General features: G+C 39.9%; 2 protein-coding genes across 3 annotated transcripts; one reads left to right on the top strand and one right to left on the bottom strand.

Annotated features, from left to right (window-relative positions):
• Nucleotides 1-1,030: 1,030 nt before the first annotated feature.
• On the top strand, nucleotides 1,031-15,435 carry TUBB1 (tubulin beta 1 class VI). Of its 2 annotated transcripts, none has more exons than XM_087928950.1 (4): nucleotides 1,031-1,310; nucleotides 5,200-5,308; nucleotides 8,854-8,964; nucleotides 10,721-15,435. In XM_087928950.1, the coding sequence occupies exons 1-4, from the start codon at nucleotides 1,254-1,256 to the stop codon at nucleotides 11,794-11,796; spliced, it is 1,353 nt and encodes a 450-aa protein (XP_087785076.1). In that variant the 5' UTR covers nucleotides 1,031-1,253; the 3' UTR covers nucleotides 11,797-15,435. The 2 variants fall into 2 exon arrangements, with proteins under 2 accessions (XP_087785076.1, XP_087785077.1); XM_087928951.1 differs by having other exon boundaries at nucleotides 1,041-1,310; nucleotides 5,200-5,254.
• Nucleotides 15,257-20,881, bottom strand: ATP5F1E (ATP synthase F1 subunit epsilon). Its single transcript, XM_026697430.2, has 3 exons — nucleotides 20,760-20,881; nucleotides 18,254-18,382; nucleotides 15,257-17,029 (listed from the first exon to the last, which is right to left on the bottom strand). The coding sequence occupies exons 1-2, from the start codon at nucleotides 20,789-20,791 to the stop codon at nucleotides 18,259-18,261; spliced, it is 156 nt and encodes a 51-aa protein (XP_026553215.1). The 5' UTR covers nucleotides 20,792-20,881; the 3' UTR covers nucleotides 15,257-17,029; nucleotides 18,254-18,258.
• Between the last annotated feature and the right edge of the window lie 1,412 nt (nucleotides 20,882-22,293).

Genomic DNA, 22,293 nt, shown 5'->3' with positions numbered 1-22,293 from the left:
CAAGACAGATATCCAAAATTTCAAAGATGTTCACTGTTCCTCCAGTAAAGTTTGCCTCTATTTGATGCATATCCAAGAACAGAAGAAGAGAAAACTACAAGGATTCTCCAAAATCTATAAATCCATGCCCAAATGGGAAGGATTACCTTTGCATTCTCCTAGTGGCAATTAACTTAGAAAAGACAGAAGATATAATTATGGGTTAAATAATCAATCTGTAGAAAATAATAAATCCAGGCTAGAGATCATCCAGGAGTTAGCCAAGCCATAAGCTCCAGAATTTCACAAAAAGAGAAATATCAAAATACTATATATATGATTGAGAGATCAAGAAGAAAATGCAGAATGGGATTCAAGATACTTGACAAAAAAGCATGCAAAGTACAGAGCTGGTTTCCAACACTGGGCCATATCTGGATGGATAGTTTTATAAAGCCTGTATTCCCTATGCACGAAATTGGATTGAAGGGCAGCTTAATGACTGATCCCTAATACTACTGCAAGGAGGTTTTTCTTCCACTTTCTGCACCCCGTATTTGTTTGACTTTCTATCCAGCCATAATTATCAGTGTTTTGGAGGTTGTTCCAAAGAATCCAGCAGAACTTCACAATCCAGATTATTGACTCATCCTTGCTTGTTCTGCTGATCCTGATCAATACACCTGTGACTTCCAAGGCCCCTTTAGCTTCTTCTTACCTTCTCAAGAAGAATTTTAATGGTGGCTATAACAATCTCTGTATCTGATATGGCTGGCATCTGCCTGCGCTATTTGAACACAAAATGTTGGATTTGATGGTCTTGTGCTTCGATAATTATCAATAAAAGGTGGGGGACCAGACACCAGGCAGCATATATGGTCACGCATTATTATTTCATCACAGTTGCACATTTGGAAATGTGAGTAGCTGTTTCACGTCGCAGTGGGATTCCACAGCTTGGGCTGGATGGGCTGAGTCCCTGTGCATAAAATTATCTGGATGGGAGGGGCATTCATTAAAGGGACTCTGAATTATTGGAATGCTGTCCTTCTTTGGGACTTTCTTATGAATGTCATATCAGAAGAGCTGTTGCAGTCAGCAGTGGGAGGTGCCAGATATTCCCATGTTGATGCTGTTGTTTGCATTTGCTCTAGAAGTTGCACTTGGCAGATGATAAGAGTAGTTATAGCTGACACTACAGGGGCTGAGTGAGCCTTTGAAAGAGAGAACATCTGGAAAAGAGGAACCCACCATCATTGCTAGATCTAGGCAAGATGCGTGAAATTGTGCATGTCCAGATTGGCCAGTGCGGGAATCAGATCGGTGCTAAGGTAGGACATTGCTTTCATTTTCTGCTAAAAGATAATGAGATATAAGTTTATACCACATAAAGTGTGATGGAAGTTTGAACAATGTTGGGTGAAAATGCACCCATTGTTGGGTGAAAATTACATTTGGCCAACTGGCAAAATCTATTAAAGTGTAACTTTTCAACCTGTCAGAAGAGATGATAATGTGAGGTCAAATAATGATTCATTAAGACCAACATTCTGTTTCATACCAGATGCCTCAAGGAAACCTGCATAACTTAAAAGAGATGTTCACTTCTTCCAGTAACGTACTTCCTCTGGAAAACAGGAGTAGCACATAAATATGACAATTAGATTTATTTTTATCCCATTTGTTTGTTGAATCCTTCTTTAAAGACATATTGTGGTGCGAGTAGAGAAGAAAATGGATGCTGGTATGAAAGAATCATCTTAAAATACAAACAGGGCGAGAATATAGTATATTTAGTAAAAATGGCGAAGGCTAAATAAGTTTAATGATCACAGTTCCATTATGCTGGTATATTCCCTCACCTTCTAAAAGGTTTGTCCATTCTTTGGACAAAATGCTCTGGTGGTGCTTGAGTTTTTCAAAGGAATCATTACCAAGCTGTTCTCATAAAGATGTGGCCGAATAAATCCAGATTAGAAAAATAGCATTACAGCATTAGATCCTGTCAATTCCTGCCAAGAAATTATTATAGACATTTGGAGTCCCCAGGCTGGGAAAATCTGTGAATATTTATTCAGCAGTAAATATCTCTTTTTAAATGGTAATTATGCCTGTCCTAGTAAATTATATTTTAAAGTTAACAGTATGGAATTCTTTTCTTATTGTAAAGAAAGAAAGTTTGAAACAAGTTCTGTATTTCTTTCACTTGCAAATATGTTTGGTTGCTGTAAGTAAGGCAACCTAAGGCATATGAAGAACAGTTGGAGGAACTGGGCTTGGCTAGTCTAGTGAAGAGAAGGACCAGGTAGCAATGTTCCAATATTTGAGGGGCTGCCACAGACAGGAAGGGTTCAAGCTATATTCTAAAGCGCGTGTAGGCCAGACAAGGAATAACGGATGGAAACTGAACAAGGAGAGATTTAACCTGGAAATAAGGAGAAACTTTCTGACAGTGAGAACAATCAACCAATGGAACAGCTTGCCCTCGGAGGTTGTGGGAGCACCATCATTTGAGACCTTCAAGAAGAGATTGGACTGCCATTTGTCAGAAATGGTATAGGGTCTCCCGCTTGGGTGGGGGGGTTGGACTAGATGACCTATAAGGTCTCTTCCAACTCTGATCTGTTATTTGTTAACCTGGAAACAAAGAAGCTGGCAAAATAATTGGCCAAAATCTAGGCCTGATATAGATCATATGCTGAAAATTTTTGTTCTAACCATAACTGATAGACATAGCAACTATTTCTTGATGCAAGTCAGTTATAAATACAGCTAGTCCTCGACTTATAACCACAATTGAGCACAATTTTCTGTTGTGAAGTGAGATATTTAAGTGAGCTTTGCCCCATTTTACGATCTTTCTTGCCACCATTATTAAGTGACTCACTGCGGTTGATAAGTTAGTAACCTGGTTGTTAAGTGAATCGGGCTTCCCCATTGACTTTGTTTGTCAAAAGGTTGCAAAAGGTAACCAAATGACCTTGGGATGCAGCAATGGTCATAAGTACGAACCAATTGCCAAGCATATGAATTTTGATCACATGATCCTGGCGGCTGCTACAAAGGTTGTAAGACTGTGAAAAATGGTCATAAGTCACTTTTGTTCAATGTTGTTGTACCTTTGAACTAAATGAACTGTTGTGTAAATCAAGAACTACCGGTATTTTCTTAGTGATGATGGAAACAGCTCCCTATAAGAATGGAACAAAACTTCTGGAAATAAATGTCCGTTGAATTGCATATTCCAGGCACTCAGAAGGAGAGTGAATTATCTTCTTGCTTTCCTCTGCATTTCCTAATGACTGTGGAAGAATATAGTCTGATTCAGCATGACACTTTTGCACACATCCCAGTTTTGAATTGGAGATTATTTGTAATTATCAAAGTATTCTTTTGATTGCAAACTAAAGGCAAGAGCTGTTTAGAAACCTTGTCGTTCCAAAACAAGGGCGTTCTTGCATTTACACCCTCATAGTCCTAGATAAAGGCTCAGTGGGACTGAATGTCAAAGTGGACATAAAGATAGACATTGTGGGGGTAAGAATACAATGCCACACTTAGCTTTCTGTTCCAGGTCAATGTTGGATTAGTAAATAGTCTGCCTCATTGTTGTCACTGTGCTTTTGATTCTTACTACAAGCCTTGTTGAAATGAATGGGTGAACAATTAATACGGTAATCAGTAATAATTAATGAATAGCATACAATGCAATTCAAACATCGTGAAGGATGGTCTAAAAACTGAGTTCAGCTATAGGGAGGAAAGTTAAACAAAGCTGATAAAATGTGTATAGCACAGCTTGGGGAATACTTTCCAACCCTGAGTCACGAATGGACAAAACCTCTCCTTTTATAATAAAGACAGATATTTTATACCTGTGGGTTTGGGTGAATTTCTGCTCTTCTGTCACGTTGCAGTTGTGTTTGTCTGCATGGGTGCACAGGGTGAGCTGCACATGCTCTGTTGTAGGTCACATGACAAAAAAAAGTGGGGGGAGGATTTTTCTGGAGTTTGCAGTCTTCCACCAAATCTGACCCATTTTAAAACTGGACCTGTCTTTTGCAAATTTGATCTTATTCTGTCCTGCATTGGCAGTTCTGGATGCCATGAAATCTACTTTCTCCCCTTTTCTCCCCACCCGGTTTTGCTAACAGGGGAAAGACTTCTCAAGATTGCAGGGAGAGGAATTAACTGATTAAGTGCAAGGAAGGTGGTGTTGACTCTTATTTACCAGACTGAGGGAATGGGTAAGGGGGAAAGAGAGAAGGAAGACTGAGAAGACAGCTATGGAGATTCTTGGTCATTGAAGTCATGGATGTCCCAAAAGTGCTTTTTCAAGAGGTAATTGGACTTCCTTGTTTTTCCTTGAAGATGCTTCGCTTGTCATCAGAGAAGCTTCTACAGATCTGACTGAATGGTGAAGGATGGAAAGATTTATATTCCTTGCAGTCATCTGGTCGTCAGCTCTCCTTCTGAGAGGTGTTGAGGCCACTTGGAAGTTTATCTGTGCCCTCAGAGTCATCTGAATAATACAAATGGGTGTGGAATCTTCTTGGAACCGCTGAAAGGACTGTGTTGTAAACAAGAGACAGGTGGACTTCAAGGAATATAAATCATTCCATTCTCCACCATTCAGTCAGAACTGAAGAAGCTTCTTGGATGAGAAGCAAAATGGCTTCAAGGAAAAACAAAATCCAGTTGCCTTTTGAAAAAACAATCTTTGGGAAGATTAGAGAGAGAAACCAGGATAAATGAGAACCTAGAAGTACATGGAGAACTGCCAGAAGATATCTTAAATGTTCACAACTACCCAAAGCAATCCAAATCCATCAAGGGCAAGGGAATCACTCTACTAACTTGTGGCAAATAACCAATTTTCAGTTTCAGGGTTACAGACAGAGGGAACTGTTATTTCCTGATCTGAGTCACATTACTATTTTTATCTGATTTGTTTATCACCTTGATTGATGTATTTATTGTTTAATTTATTGATTGTTTATCACCTTGATTGATTGACTAGAGAGGTGGGTGGAGGAAAATTCATGCATGTGTGTAAGAAGTCAAAGGAAAAAAAAAAGAGAGCGTATTCAAATTCCATACATGCTGCCCCATACAAGAATGCCAGTGATCCAAACCTCTCACAACTTCACCAGGCCAATAAATACAGAAATAACCAGGTGAAATGCTTGTATTGTTTGAGTCTGTTTGTCCTCTTTTCAGTTCTGGGAAGTCATCAGTGATGAACACGGGATCGACACCACGGGAAACTATCACGGTGATTCACCATTGCAGCAGGAAAGAATTAATGTGTATTTCAATGAAGCTTACTGTAAGTAACCGGGCAAACAAAATTTGCTTGCACAGACAATTACAGAGGTTAAAAATAAAACTTGTTTATCAATTATTACTATCATTTTTACGCAAGAGAGTCAAGAGTATCTTAACGGTATTATTATTATAACACAATAATAAAATGCTTTGTCATCTTTCACTGCCATGAAATCTACTTCCATTAAGAACTGTTAAATGAGACTTTCCCTGTGGAGAAACGGTTTTGTGTATTAGAAGTTCAGTGCCAAAAATTTCTTAGTTTGTGCTAAACTGGGGCTGGCAAATGATAGACCATATGCTGAATCTGGTCCATTGGCCAGAGAATTCTGGGAGTTGAAGTCTACACATTTTAAAGTGGCCAAGTTTAAGATAATTTGCAACCCAGGCAAGAATGACCATCTTATTATTATGTATTAATTGCTTCCAATATTTGAGGTGGAGGAGAAGGGGTCAGCCTATTCCCCCAACTACCAGAAGGCAAGTCAAGAAGCAAGGGGTAGGAGCTTATTAAAGAGAGATCCAACCTAGAATCAAGGAGAAATTTCCTATCAGGGAGAACAGTTAATCAATGGGATGGCCCCAGAGGTTGTGGGGGTTTTGAAGAAGAGACTGGACAGTCATTTGCCTAGAATGATATAGGGACTCCTGCTTGAGCAAAAGGTTGTGTAGAAGACTTCCAAAGGTCTCTTCCAACTTTACTCTTCTGTTACCTTTGAGTGAAGCCATGAAATGCAAAGTGTTTCTCAACCTTGGCAAATTTAAGAAGTGTGAACTTCAAGTCAGTTCAACTTTGCTTGCTGGAGAAATCTGGGAGTCAAAGTCCACATTAAGAGAAACAGTACTCTAGGATTAGGGTACATTTGTATTATCCCAAGAGAAAGTTGGATGAATAATTCTGGAGTTCAAATGCTTTTCTTTACTGTACAGTGGAGAAGATACGGTTGCAAAGTCTGCAGCATTTTAAAACCATCAGTCTGATTGAAGATAGTTAATATTGTCTTCCACAATAGATTTCTATGGTCAAATTGTGTAGATGTGATGATTTCCTTAATGTAATGTGTATTTCACCAATACATAGCTTTCATTACATTGCCATCTAGTGGACATACCGGAAATTGCACAAACGTTTGATACTACAGGTAGTCCTTGACTTATGACCAAAATTTCTGTTGCTAAGCGAGACATTTGTTAAGTGAATTTTGCCCCATTTTACTACCTTCCTTGCCGTACTTCTTAAACGAATGATTGCAGTTGTTAAGGTAGCGACACGGTTAAGTGAAGCTGGTGCCAGAAGGTCCCAAAATGTGATGACATGACCCTGGGACAGCACAGCTGTCATAAATATGGATCAGTTGCTAAGCATCTGAAATTTGATCACATGACGATAGGGATGTTGCAATGGTTGTAAATGTGAAAAACGGTCATACGACACTTTTTTCAGTGTCACAACTTTGGTCACGAAATGAACTGTTGTAAGTTGAGGATTACCTGTCCTATTGCCCTGCCAGGCCTTTACACACATCCTTTAGCTTTCTTTTTATCTTCCCCTTTCTATTTATTTACTGGTAATAACAGATAATGAAGATTGAGGACAGTGTTTTAACAGTTTTCCTAAGCCTATTTCTAATGAGTAGTCTATTTCTAATTCCCTGCCCATTCTTGGGCCTCTTAGTGGATTATAGAAGGAACAGATCAGACATCCAGCCCTTGCTTATCAATGGAGCAAGTGGCCACTTGTAAGTTTCTGGGTGTTACCATGAAGCAGGACCTGACCTGGGGTGCTCACTTTGCAGCCCTGGTCAAAAGGGCCCAGCAGAGATTATACTACCTTAGACTTCTCAGAAAACAACAGCTGAATGAAAATCTGCTGCACCACAGAGAGTATTTTAACATACTGCACCTCTGTATGGTTTGCCAGTTGCACAGTGGCAGATAGGACTGCACTCCAGAGGGTTAATGTCATTGGCCAGAGGATCATTGGTTGCCCTCTCCCCTCTTTGGAAGAGCTTTATAGCTCCCGCTGCCTTAAGAAAGTTCAAAACATTCTCAAAGATCCATCTCATCCTGGGCGCCCTTTTTTTGAACTATTACCATCTGGCAGACAGTACAGAATAATAAAAACAAGCACAAATAGGCTGAAAAACAGCTTCTATCCCAGGGCAGCAGCTCTTTTGAATTCTGCTGTATAGTGCAGTACTTGTGCGGTGTTGCAGGTTTTCGATTCAATGTGTGGAGGGTGAAGGATGTGTGTTTGTGTTTATTTTCATGGTCATGATGTGCACTGAAGATGGTGTTTGATTTCATTGTATGAGGTGCCATGACAATAAAGTAAACTAAACTTTAGAAAGGTCATCAGATGAGTAACCCTAAAGTGGATCTGGTGTGTTGGGGGGGGTCAACTGGCTAGCCCCCATTTTGGACTGATTGTGTCTGGCTGACAATCATCTTGGAGTCCCCACAGATTCTGAGAAGCCTCCAAAACGAATCAACCCATTGCTCTAGGCCCATGATGGCGAACCTATGGCACGCAGAGTCATCTCTGCCAGCACACGAGCTATTGCCCCAGATCAGGTCCACTGCACTGCACAATCAGCCAGCTGATTGTCGGGTATCTGCCATGCATGAGCGGGGCGGGGGCGCAGGGCAAGTGGGAGACTCGTGTGCATGCGCAGAGGCATGCAGCATGCATGGGGGTCACACATGCATGCGCAGGGGTGGGGGCACACACGCACATTGCGTTATGGGTACAGGCATGCGTGTGTGTGTGTGTGTGTGTATGCGCACTTTAAGCACGCGATGACGAAAAGGTTTAGCCATCAGTGTTCTAGGCAATGTCAATATCATATTGACATCTAAGCCCAAACTGCTTACATTCTAGTTTAAAGACAATACCAATCCTATTACAATAGTTTGCTTAGTGACCGTTCAAAGTTACAACAGCACTGAAAAAGTGACTTATGACCATTTTTCACACTTCCGAGCATTGCAGCATCCCCATGGTCCTCTGATTTACATTTGAGGGCTTGGCAACTGACGCATATTTATGATGGTTGCAGTATCCTTGGGCCGTATCCTTTTGCGACCTTCTGACAAGCAAAGTCAGTGGGGAAACCATCGTGTAACTCAGGGATCTCCAACCTTGGCGACTTTAAGCCTGGTGGACTTCAATTCCCAGAATTCCCTAGCCAGCAAAGCTGGCTGGGGAATTCTGGGAATTGAAGTCCTCTAGGCTTAAAGTCGCCAAGGTTGGAGACCCCTGGTGTAACTCATTTAACAATTGCAGTTATTCACTTAACAAATGTGGCAAGGAAAGTTGTAACGTGGGGCAAAACTCACTTAACAAATTTCTCACTTAACAACATAAATTTTGGGCTCAATTGTGGTCATAAGTTCAGGACTACCTGTCTGTCAAGCATGGTTTAGGTGACTGAAGGGTTTAAAACACTTCTGGAGTCTTTTAAATGAGTTCTGTAGGTTTAAGAAACGTTCAGGTGAGGCCTACAGGTGATTACTTAATCATATCTCTGATCTATTGTGCTGCAGCTCATAAGTATGTTCCTCGTGCTATCCTGGTAGACTTGGAGCCTGGAACAATGGACAGTGTGCGGTCCAGCAAAATAGGTCCACTCTTTCGGCCCGATAATTTCATTCATGGTATGTATATGACATTACTTATCAAACTAATTTAACAAATTGATATTCTCAGAAACAACGTAGCTGACATTAATCCCTTTGATTCACGAAGGTATCAGTATCTTTAATCACAGCTTCAGAACACCTAACAGTCTAATTTTTATGAGGGGAAACTTAATTCTGTTTTTTATGCTTTACAGAGTGAAAGCTTAAACAGATCACAGGAGACTTCCCTAAAATGTTCAAAGAAAGATGAAGCCAGATCATTAATCTTAAGAATAATGTTTCCTCAAGTGTCTTTCCCTGCCTCTGTAACATTTGTTACAAGATAACTTTTATTGTCATTTTTTTTTCTGTGAAAAAAATGACACACATTAAAAAACAAAATTCTGATACCCGCTCTCAAAAGAAAATAAAAGTCCACCCAAGCTAATAGCACTATCTGGGACAAAACGCTTTAATGAAGTTTCTGCTGCAATGACGACACATCAGTTTCTCACCTGCCGGTTTGTTATTAAATCTGGCTTCATGTAATCCATTTTAGGTTCTAAGAGGCACATTAGCAAACAAAATAGATGGTAGCAACACTCCATATGGAGACTTTAGCCTGGTTGTTAGTCCTCCACATTTGCCTTGTTTCCTCTTTCGATCACACTGTTTCCTTGACACTCAGCAACGGAGTGCTGCAAAAAGCTGCTGCTCCCTGCTGTCTCGGCCACCCAAAATGCCAAGCACTTTTAGAGATTGCAGCTGATCTCACACCCTCTGCTCAACTCACCAACATTTCTGCTGCTGACACCCTTCAACTGAAGCAGTCCGAAGCAATGCAGACTTTCCAGAAAAAGCTTTATCAGCAGTTCCTCTCTTGCTATATATCACTAAAACCAATTAGACTGACGGTTATATAACAGTTTGGTAGTACAATTCCACTTTTTGTCACAATTCCCAAAGAATGATTCAAATCAGATGTCACTTTCAACTCCAAACCCCCAACACTCTCGAGAGCCAAAGCAGCTGCAGCCAAGCAAGGCGCCGCCATTTTAGAATTAACTCATCCTACATGGAGATAGCGGCTAGCCGCCTTAGTCATTCTATAATTAATTATAATTTTATGTTAGCTGCAGGATCTGGATATGGAGGTTGAAAATGTTTTTGTAAGCAAATAATTAAAGATGACAGTTTTTTTTAAAAAAAAAATCCCTAGAGATGAAAGTGGAAATTCTACAAAAAAAACAAACCCTCATACAAGTAACAGTTCCATAATTGTTATCAATCTGCTTAAAATGTTTAAGTCAAACTGACGTCGGCTATTTTTCTCAAATACGTATATCAGTTTTGATATAAAATGTTCTTCCCTAAATATGAGCTGTGGTGGTGCAGTGGTTAGACAGCAGTACTGCAAGCTACTTCTGCTGACTGCTGGCTGACTGCAATTTGGCAGTTCAAATCTCACCAGGCTCAAGGTTGACTCAGCCTTCCATCCTTTCAAGGTCGGTAAAATGAGGACCCAGATTGTTGGGGGCAATATGCTGACTCTGTAAACCGTTTGGAAAGGGCTGTAAAGCATTGTGAAGTGGTATATAAGTCTAAGTGCTATTGCTATTGCTAAATGTCAACAGGTATTTTCATCCATTCAGCATTTAGGAAGACTGGCTGAGGTCCTGCCTTGTTTTAGAGATAAACTTTTTGCATTTGGGTAGAATTAACTTTTCAAACAAACTGCTAATTATTCAATTGACATTTAGCCAGCTTTCTTTATAATGATGTATATTTACAGGAAATTCAGGTGCTGGTAACAATTGGGCAAAGGGTCATTATACCGAAGGGGCCGAATTGATTGAAAATGTGATGGACATCGTGAGGAATGAATCTGAAGGATGCGACTGCCTCCAGGGCTTCCAGCTCGTCCATTCTCTCGGAGGTGGCACAGGATCTGGAATGGGCACACTTCTGATTAACAAGATCAAAGAAGAATATCCTGATAGGATCATGAACACTTTCAGCATAGTGCCTTCACCCAAAGTTTCGGACACTGTGGTTGAACCGTACAATGCCATCTTATCGATCCACCAGCTGATAGAAAACACAGATGAAACCTTCTGCATTGACAACGAAGCTCTGTATGACATCTGCTTTAGGACTCTGAAGCTCCCCACACCAACCTATGGAGATCTAAACCACTTGGTGTCCCTCACCATGAGTGGCGTCACGACCTCACTTCGCTTCCCTGGCCAACTCAATGCAGATTTGAGAAAGTTGGCAGTCAACATGGTGCCTTTCCCCAGACTTCACTTCTTTATGCCAGGATTTGCTCCACTGACAGCTCGGGGCAGTCAACAATACCGCGCTTTGTCAGTCCCAGAACTTACACAACAGATGTTCGATGCTCGGAATATGATGGCAGCTTGTGATCCACGCTACGGGCGGTATCTGACGGTGGCCTGCATCTTTAGAGGCCACATGTCTACGAGGGAAGTGGATGAGCAGATGTTGGCTGTGCAGACTAAAAATAGCAGTCACTTTGTGGAATGGATCCCCAACAACGTTAAAGTGGCTGTTTGTGATATTCCTCCTCGTGGACTAAAAATGTCTGCCACTTTCATAGGCAATAACACGGCCATTCAGCAGCTCTTCAGTCGCATCTCTGATCAATTCTCAGCAATGTTCAGAAGAAAAGCATTTCTCCACTGGTATACTGGTGAAGGGATGGATGAAATGGAATTTTCTGAGGCGGAAGGCAACACAAATGACTTGGTTTCCGAATACCAGCAGTATCAGGATGCGAAAGCTGATGTAGAAGAATATGAGGAAGTGGAGGAGGAAGTCAGGGAAGAAGAAAAGGAAACAGCTTAAACAGAAAAGGCAATGACTGACTTTTGGTCTTTAAAAATACAAATATTTTTAAAATAATAAAAATAAAAAATAATATATATTTTAATAATAAAATATATATTAATAAAAACTTTATTAATATAATATGCCAATTGTTACCAAAAAGGATCTGAAATCAAATGCAGGAACAACCATTGCTACGCATTAAGCCAAGTTATATCTAACTTTTTTTAAAAAATTAAATGCATTGCAGAACTAATAATCCAATGCTTAGTGTTTGATTTAAGAGCTTCACTTTAGGCCAGGGGTGTCAAACTCGCGGCCCACTGGCCAGATGCGTCACATACTGGACACGCCCACCCCCAGTTTAGTGAAAGGGAGAAAAGTTGTGATGTGCCATGTGATGTGTCATCACGAGTTTGACATCCCTGTCTTAGGCAATAACAATTTCCTCTGAATCAGGGCCTTAATTTCAAACGAAGAAGCAAAGCTAGGCATATGATATGCTAAATGAAGAAGGCAGAAAATGTAATTGGTCAGCTTATAGATTTTGCTGTATCTCTCTAGAACAGTAATGGATAACCTTTTTGTTGAGTGCCAAAGTGTGCACATGCGCAAATGTGTGCATGTGCCTGCATCCATAATGCAATGCATGTGACCCCCCCACGCTCCCCGCCCCCTGCACATGCGCACGTATCTCCTGCATGCGCCCTGCCCCCACATGTATGCATGGTAGATACCCCAAAAATCGGCTGGCGGGAGGTGCACATGCATGCACTAGTGGAACTGAGCTGGGGCGACAGCTCATGTGCCCACAGAGATGGCTCTGCCTGCCACTTCCAGCACGCGTACCATAGGTTTGCCATCACAGCTCTAGGACAACATTTCTAAACTTGGCGACTTTAAAATATGTGGATTTCAATTCCCAGAATTCCCCAGCCAGTGTACACAACTTAAAAGTTGCCAAGGTAGAGAGATACACTGACTTAGAACCTTGTACTTGAATGTGCCAGCCAGCTTATTTAGGGGAAGGACCACTACGATTCCCATTTGTGTTTCACTCTTCTAGTATATTTAAGCTTCTGCAGATTTAAGATGAGCAGCCTAATAAATATAAGCTCTAACATAAGCCGTTAACAAGAGATTAAAAATTATTATCCCTTAAATCATTTAGCTGACCTGCATTTTATGTAGACTTTTGAACCTATTAATTGGAGAGACATTCCTTTCACTGGATCAGCTCTCCCACATAAGGCAAGAAAATAAGATGGTGCAGGATGAAATTGAATGGTCCAAAGTTCCATCAGCTAAACATTCTGGAAAGGGTTCAACAGCCTTTACCCTTACCTACAAACATGTCAATTGCCTTTCAATACAGAGGTTTTATTTAACCATGATAGTTAAAAGCTGTTGATAGATCTTGTTCTTATTAATTTACCCAATCATTTCAGGAGTGTAAAAATGATGGATTATGTTAATTTTGAATCAGTTAATGGAACACATTGGGTGGCACGGTGGCTCAGTGGTTAAGATTCTGGGCTTGTTGGTTGGAAAGCAGGCAGCCCAGGTTTAAGAGCTGAGTTCCCACGTGACGGGGTGAGCTCCCATCCTCACTCCAGATCCTGCCAACTTAGCAGTTCAAAAGCATGCAAATGCAAGTAGATAAATAGGTACCCCTTCAGTTGGAAGGTAACAGCACCCCGTAACATCATGCTGGTCACGTGACTGCGGAAATGTCTTTGGACAGCGTGAGCTCAATGGCCTTGAAACGGAGATGAGCTTTGCCCTCTTATGGCAATGACTAGCAGAATAAAATCCGCAGGGACTCCTTTATCTTTTTTAATGTAACACATTATTGGTAATCCTCAATTTATGGCTATTCATTTAGGGACTAAAGTTATGGCAGCATTGAAAAAAGTGACTTATGATTGATTCTTGCACTTAATGATTGTCAAAGTTCCCTGCAGTCATGTGATCAATGGTGGATTCTCTTATCAACCATGGTGATTTGCTTAATGGCAGCAAAAAGGTTGTAAAATTGGATGCATCTCACTTACCAATTAACTCAATGGAAATTTCAATGCCAACTGTGGTTGTAAATGCAGACTTATCTGTATGTATTATGGGAATACTTTTTGTGTTTTGAATGTACTGTAAATTATAGTTCATTGTAACTAACTCCCAAATATCAACACGGAATTAAGATGACTACCTAACATTACCAAAGTCATTGCTAAGAACTTCAGTATGGAGAGAAGGGCCAGAGTTGATCCTTTAAATTACCTATTTTACACCGATTCGCTTGCAAAATTCACTAAACCAAATTTGCTTTGAGAATTTAATTGTAATTAAAAGGTTAAATACAGCCATTTAGAAGAATAAATACATTCTGGGAAAGAGGAAGTACTACTTAATGTATCAGAACATGTTTTATGTAAAGTATGCAGGTGTATATATGGAATTATGCTTCATATTAGTATATATATGTATATACACACACATATATATATACATGTGTTGGTGTGTACTAGGTATGTATAAAAATGTGAGTTTTCAGTGATTTGAGCAAAAGCCCCGAATTGTATATATTTTCTTATGAAAATGTGATAGCATTATTTACAAGATTATTAGCTATAGGATTTGTATATATATTTTGTACCAGGCTACAAAATATTAACTCTAGTCCCACTTTAGCCATAAAAGCTGGCTGGGTGACTTTGAGCTAGTCACTCTATCTTAGCCCAATCCACCTCACAGGGTTGTTGTTGTGGGGAAAATAGGAGGAAGGAGTGTCTGGTATGTTCACCGCCTTGAATTACTTATAAAAATAACAAAAGAAGATAAAAAATCAAAACAAAATTTCATTTATAGGACAGAAAATGTATTATATAATAAATCTATTGGCCTTTAAGTTGCTATAGGACTAGTAGTTTTTCTACTAAAGACTTTTCAAGGGAACTTTGTTGTAATTGCTTGTAGAAATAAGTTTGCATTTATCAACTTGATGTTAAGATGTTCTAAATGACATGCTGGTAGCAGAGGTTGGGAATTAACACACCTCAAAAGGTACCAACTATGGTAAGCTAGAGGCTCAAACAAAAAACTGGAGAGTGGATCAGAGAGGTCATCTGGTTTAGTTTTTTTCCCCTGTGTAGTATTCAATACTTTAAACCAGGGGTCTTCAAACTTGACAGCTCTAAGACTTGTGGACTTCAACTCCCAGAATTCCTCCTCCAGTCGTTAGCTTAGGCATTCTGGGAGTTGAAGTCCACAAGTCTTAAACTTGCCCAAGTTTGAAGACCCTTGCTTTAAACAGTAGCATTATGTAAAACTTTGCGCTAAACCAGCCCCCCCAACAGACAAGTCAGAGGCTGCCAGCTACAGTATTAATATACATTTCTTTTTATCTTGTACTTTTGTTTGTAGCATGTTGTGCAGATTTATCTTGAATGTTTACACAAAATATGCGAATATGAGAATCTCCATAGACATACACAATATTTATTTTCCTATAGTAGAAAACTAATTTTGCTAGCAGAAAAATTGAGAAATACTTTTCTTATGCTGCCATTTATTTTACTCGCATCATTCTAATTTTATTTAAGCTACTGTTGTAATGCAAGTATTATACAAAATCCAATAAAATGAGATTAAACAGAATTTGAATCCATTTCTATGAATTAAAACACGTCTTGGGGTTTACAATGTTAGTTTGTACGAATTAAATTTTTTTCACCATTCCTCAAAGGTTTCAGAAAAGGTTATCACTATAGAAGTGAAAACATTCCCATTTTCCCTTCTTTTTAAGTCCTCAACCAATCTGTAAAAGATAATGAATCATCACCTTAATGACTGGCACTGTATTACTTTCTTCGAATGCTCCATTGTGGTTGAAATGTTCAATTTTTGTTTCATCAAACCAAGCCATTTTTCCCCAAAACATTTCAGATTTATCAACATTTTCTTTTGCATAATTTAGTTGCAGAATTTGGGAGGAAACAAGACAAAAATTCTCTATCAATTCTCCCATGCAGATCACTGTTGGTGATCCATGGTGCAACTAATCTACTGAATTTATAAACTGCATGCAAATAAGAACCGACCATTCAAATTCAGAAGGAAAAGTCATTTAACTCGGTGCCATGTAGCAGTTGGTGGCAACTTCTCTTCTCTTGGAAATTCACTGAAACATACTATTTGACCACAGTAGAATGATTAGGGTAGCTAATTTTTACAGGAAATCCTATGTAGCAAAACTTCAATAGTAAAAGATTTAAAACTAGTTTCCATAATATTTTTCATGTATTAGATTTTTATGCCACTCATCTCATTGATACTGTGATTCTTTGAAGGATTATGAACTCACTGAACACAGCTTTGGAAGCTAACTGTTAACTACTTGTTGTCATAGGTTAAAAATGATTTTTATCCTGAATGCAGTTTTCTTGGCAACATCCACATTATTGCAAAGTTCAGCAGCATAGAGAATATGGAAAAAAAACAATGTGAGAAATACTAATAACACCAAGCTAATGTTAAGCCATTTTAAATCTAATTTCTTACACCACGATCAATTTTAAGAGTAACTGTTCTACTAAAAGTAAATGGAATTTGGAAGCACTTACAGTAGTTAGGATTGCAATGTGTTAATATCCATTCATAAAAAAACGCATCAGTGTAAGTTTAAAATATTCAAAATATCATATTAGTACACTTTCTTTGATAAAGATCTCATTGTATTCTTAAATTGCTTTGTTTTAAAGTATCACTATTACTTCCAGGATAAAGTATAGCTTTTTCAAATTTTAAAGGTACCTAAATAAGTGTGATTGTACATCTTTGTCTACATATCTAGTAATAAATTAATCAATAGAATTTAATTCCAAGCAAGCATGATCATTTAAGTTACCGTTAAATTCTCCTTTCACTGAATATTTCCTGTTGATTTTCAATATTTCTCTACCCCAAAGGATTCAAACATCTTCTGTAACCAGTGACCTTTTTATTCAAAGCAGGCATTAAACTGAAAAAAAACTTTTTAATAAGTTACTGTCCAATAGAACTTAGGCTGCTTAATTCCTTGAAGAGTTATTTTATTATTGCTTGATAAAACATAATCACTAAAATCATTTGCATTAAGTTTCATTTATTGGCATGGTTCATATATATATATACATGGTGGTTTCACAAAATGGGAAGTGGCTGTCCATAAGTATACCAACGAGTTGTCATTTTTCCTTTTAGAGAATGGGTTCTGTAAAGAGAGATAAATATACAGTAAGAATTTAAAGCAGCATAGAATGTGAATTAAAATTGATAGCTTGAGAACTAATATCAATGTACCAGTCCCTATATTCTTTAAGTATTATCCAATTAAATCATTCCATTGCTTCAATGAGCTGATATGCAAAAGGTTAGAACTTGGAAACACTGAAATTGTTTCCACATCTTTGAAACACACACATGAACCTCCATCTTCCTTTGATGTATTTGCTTTAGCAATTGTTTTCAGCACTGGGAGTCTCCTATACTGAAGCTGAATAAGGCGACAGATGTAGGATGAGGCATTGTGCAAAACTTGGATAAGACAGAACTGCACGAAGCTTCTCTCTACCTTAGCATGCTAGCTATTTCCAGTGCTGGAAGTTCCACTTCAATTGGTTTTTGTATTATAAAACAAGAAAATCTTGGCCATTGTCTGAGAAGGCAAAATTCATTGGAATAGCCTAACAGGAGGATAAATAAAATGGTTTCTGCCCATCCAGTTCTGTTCCTTGCAACCATATCCATTCAGTACTCTCATATCCATCTATTTAGAAACCATCCATCTCCCACACAGAGAGAAACTGAGTGGCATAAAAATGTTAAAAACATAGAAAATTTAAAAGCGAGGCAAGAATAGTTTAAAGTTCACCATTAAAAGTTAAGTAAAAGGTGAGGGGATCAGCCTTCAGAACACTAGCCAGCCTCGCAGTTATAGCACACTGAAGTTGTTATTTAATTTCACTGTATGATGTGCAATGACAATAAACTAAACTAGTCTGCAAGCACCAAGCAAGATAGCAGAGACAGGACTTTAAATATTTTCAAAAGGCTGGGAAAGTGGGAATCAGTCTCACCTCCAGCAGAAATGTGGGGGGGTGGGGGGGGCAAGTTCCAAAGGACAGGAGCCACAGCAGAGAAGGCTCCCTTCCCTTCCTAGGCCCCGCCAGTCGGAATTCTTTGCCTGCCTGAGTGGGATGGGCTGATGTAATGGGGTAAAGAAAGCTCACTAGGTAATTATAGGTAATCATAATACATTTCTTGCTGGAACTTTGAACGAAATATTCATCAAAAACCAATTCATAATAACCAATTAAATCACAATTTTTATGGCTGCATAATCTGCATAAACTGAATAAGACAAGATACAGTTTAATGCTGTAAAACTGTATACAGATCTGAGGGAAACAGAAATCTCTAGAACTTCTTTACTTACTTGTGTCATTCCTTTTTGGGTTTTATAATTTTTACATGGCTTCCAGCTGCTTTCTCTGCCTCTGTTTTAAACTGAGTTTTCAGGGCTGCTCTTACTGCTTCTGCACAGATCTGAGAGTAGCGGATGTAGCTGAAAGAAAAAAACAATATGGATCAAAAGAATATCCATTCCCTGAAGTTAACAGCTATGGAAAATTAGAAAAGCACCCTGGAAAACTGATTATAAACCGGGACTTCTGATAAAATGGGACGTAGTGCCTTGGACATTTATTCAGAAGCACATTCTGAAGGTGATACTGAAGTCAACTGAAAAATGGCCATTGACAACTCTACTCTAAATGTTAATTCCGTTAAAGCCCTCTAAATTGACGGCCTTTACATCTTCAGGTGTTACTGGTTACCCTCACAACTGTCTATAAGCGATAGTGGGTTATTTTCCATCTTTCACACCCTTGATGCATCACCACCTAGCTTTTTCTCAGCCTGTCTTGAAGAAGTATTTTGCAACCTCCCCCCATGCCCATAGATAAAAGTTTTCGATCAGTGTGTGCTATCTACTCATACCTACACCTAAAAAGGTAAAGGTTCCCCTCGCACATACTTGCTAGTTGTTTTCGGCTCTGGGGGCGGTGCTCATCTCTGTTACAAAGCCAAAGAGCCAGCGCTGTCCGAAGATGTCTCCGTGGATATGTGGCCGGCATGACTAAACACCGAAGGTGCACGGAACACTGTTACCTTCCCACCAAAGTGGTCCCTATTTTTCTACTTGCACTTTTACATGCTTTCGAACTGCTAGGTTGGCAGTAGCTGGGACAAGTTATAGGAGCTCACTCCATTACGTGGCGCTAGGGATTTGAACCGCCAAACTGCCAACCTTTCTGATCGACAAGCTCAGCATCTTAGCCACTGTCCCTTATTACCTACACTAAGTGGACACTAATTTCACAACTGATACAAAAGCTATGAATGGCGCAAAGAACCATGGAAAGATACATGCTAGGTATAACAAGACAAGATAGAAAGACCAGCAACACATGGATTAGGGAACAAATTAAAGTATAGATCATCAAGAGAGTAAAAGAACGGGAATGGAAATGGGCTAGTTATATAGCAAGAACAATAGATGGCTGGATCCATGAAAGAGTCCTAAAACAAGATGGAGCAATGAGATCAGCAAGTTTTGCGGGCCCAATTGGCAAAAGAAAGCTCAGGATCATATGGGTTGGAAACACGCGGAAGAGGCCTTCATCCTGCAGTGCAAGGGTCTCCAAACCTTGGCCACTTTAAGACTTGTGGACTTCAACTCCCAGAATTTATTTGTTTGTCAAACATGTACAAGATAACAAGTATAAGTATGAACATAAACGTGAACAATACAGATAAATGGGGACAGTAAGACAGGGACAGTAGGCACGCTGGTGCGCTTATGCACTCCCCCTTTAAGGACCTCTTAAGAATGGGGTGAAATCCACAAGAGACAGTTTGAGGTTGAAGCTGTGAGGGTTTGAGGCTGTAACATTGGAGTCGGGTAGGTTGTTCCAGGCGTTGACCACTCTGTTGCTGAAGTCATATTTTCTGCAATTGAGTTTGGAGCAGTTTACCTTGAGTTTGTATTGGTTGTTTGCCTGTGTATTATTGTGACTGAAGCTGAAGAAGTCATTGACAGGCAAGATGTTATAGCAGGCAATAGATCGGACCGCAGGGGCGCAGTTCTAGATTGTTCAGGCCCAAAATTTCGAGCCCCTAGGCATAGGGAATTCTATTATGGGTGGAGGTTCTATTGTTAATTAATAATAATTAATTGTTAATTAGTTAATTTCCCATTAATTCCATTGTAGGTGAATTCTGGGAGTTGAAGTCCACAAGTCTTAAAGTTGCCAAGGTTGGAGACCCCTGTTGTAGTGGATAAACAACGGCTAAAATGACAATAGTGATAGCACTTAGACTTAGGTATATAAGTCTTTACAGTACTTTACATCCCTTTCTAAGCTGCTTAGAGTCAGCATATTGCCCCCAACGATCTGGGTCCTCATCCTTGATAGATGACAGGTATCTCAGTCTGGGAATGAGATTTTATTGGGGTTCCCCCCTTTCCTTTTCTAGAATCATAGAATTACAGAGTTGGAAGGGACACCTTGGAGGTCATCTAGTCCAACCCCCTGCTCGAGCAGTAGAGAGTGTTTATTCCAACTATTAGCCACTACCTAGGGTCGAACTTACAGCCTCCTGATGGTGAGAGGCGAGAGCTCCGCCTCTAGGCCACCGGAACTGAGGATTAAAAGGATTTAAAAAATTAAAATTAAAAAAACAAGGATTCTGCATTAAAAGGATTTAATTTGCAAGATGGAGAGGAACTACGGAAGCTTTACGCGAGCTTTCCATCTAAGGCGCCCGAACACCAGGGGATCGGCGGCTTCACAAGACGAGCCTGGGGCGGGGGGAGGGGAGGAGCGAGGGTATTCTGAGGGCGCGGAGGTCGGGACTGCCCCCTCCAGCCGCCCACCTACCTGAGCCCCGCTTGCCTCCAGTAAGACACCATGACGGCTGCTTTGCTTAGTCGAGGAAATCGCCCGCCCAAGGGCCGCAAGGTCGCCCAGTCAAACAGCGGGAGGCTGCTTCGCCGGAGTCTAACCCGGAAGTGCTGAAAGACCCGGAAATGAAAACCAAACCGACCAATCAAAACTCACGTCGGATCCATACCCCGTTCGACTGACGGGCTATTTACGGTTCAGCTATTTTCATTGGTTGCGTGAGCTTAAACCTTCGATGAGCGTAAAACCTATCCTCTGGAGCAAAGTTGGCTGAGGAATTCTGGGAGTTGAAGTCCACAGGTCTTAAAGGGGCCCTGGTCTGGAGGAATCGAAGAATTTCGCCCACGTGGTCTAACACCCTCTGGGGATCGCAGCGCCGCAGAATTTGGAAATTCCGAGTTGTTGGTGGCGGTGGCTTCGTTTCGTATTGTTGCAATGATTTATTTTTCTTAGCGTGCTTTACATCTTTTATTAATCAAAGTTATCAAATTTCTACACCACCCATCTTTATCTGAGCGACGCTGGGCGGTTTTAGAAATAAAAAGTGTAACGCGATGTGGAAAACAGAATTAAAAAGCAATTAAAAGCGAAATTAAAATCGCAGGTTAAAAGTTAAGAGGCGGAGGGAGCGCCCTCAAGCATGACCATATTAAGAGCAACTGCATTCTCTTCGCTGATGATGTAAAGCTGTTCAACACCACAGACAATACTACTACCCTTCAAAAAGACCTTGACTATGTATCAGAATGGTCAAACAAATGGCAACTTCAAATCTCAACAAATAAATGCTCTGTCTTTCATATTGGCAAAAAAAATCAGAAAATAAAATATAGGCTAAATAGTCAAGACCTTGTTGATGATCCAAACTCTGTCAAGGATCTTGGAGTACTCATCTCTAATGACCTAAGTGCTAGAGCCCACTGTAACTACATAGCCCAAAAGCATTGAGTTGTTTAACCTATTCCTACGAAGCTTTTTCTCTGGTAATATCACACTACTAATTAGAGCATACAAAACATTTGCTAGACCAATACTCGAATACAGCTCATCAGTCTGGAACCCACATTACGCATCTGATATTAGCACAGTTGAGAAAGTCCAGAAATATTTTACAAGAAGAGTTCTCCACTCCTCTACTGGTTGTAGAATACCTTATGCCACCAGATTCGAAATTCTAGACCTAGAAAACCTTGAATTACGCCATCTTCGGTCTGATCTAAGTATGGTATATAAAATCATACATTGCAATGACTTACCTGTCAATGAATACTTCAACTTCAACCATAACAACACAAGAGCACACAACAGATACAAACCCAGGGTTAACCGCACCAAACTTGATTGCAGGAAATATGACTTCAGCACCAGAGTGGTCAATGTCTGGAATATTCTACCTGACTGTGGTTTCTTCCCCAAACCCCAAAAACTTTAACCTCAGACTGTCTACTATTGACCTCACCTCTTTCCTAAGACGTCTGTAGGGGGTGTGCATAAGTGCACCAATGTGCCT

Source organism: Pseudonaja textilis, chromosome 3 (genome assembly GCF_049901715.1).
Source record: "Pseudonaja textilis isolate UNSWEBS1 chromosome 3, rPseTex1.2, whole genome shotgun sequence".
NCBI lineage: Eukaryota > Metazoa > Chordata > Lepidosauria > Squamata > Elapidae > Pseudonaja > Pseudonaja textilis.
The sequence above is the reverse complement of the archived record's forward strand: the minus strand, read 5'-3'. Positions and strand labels throughout refer to the sequence as shown.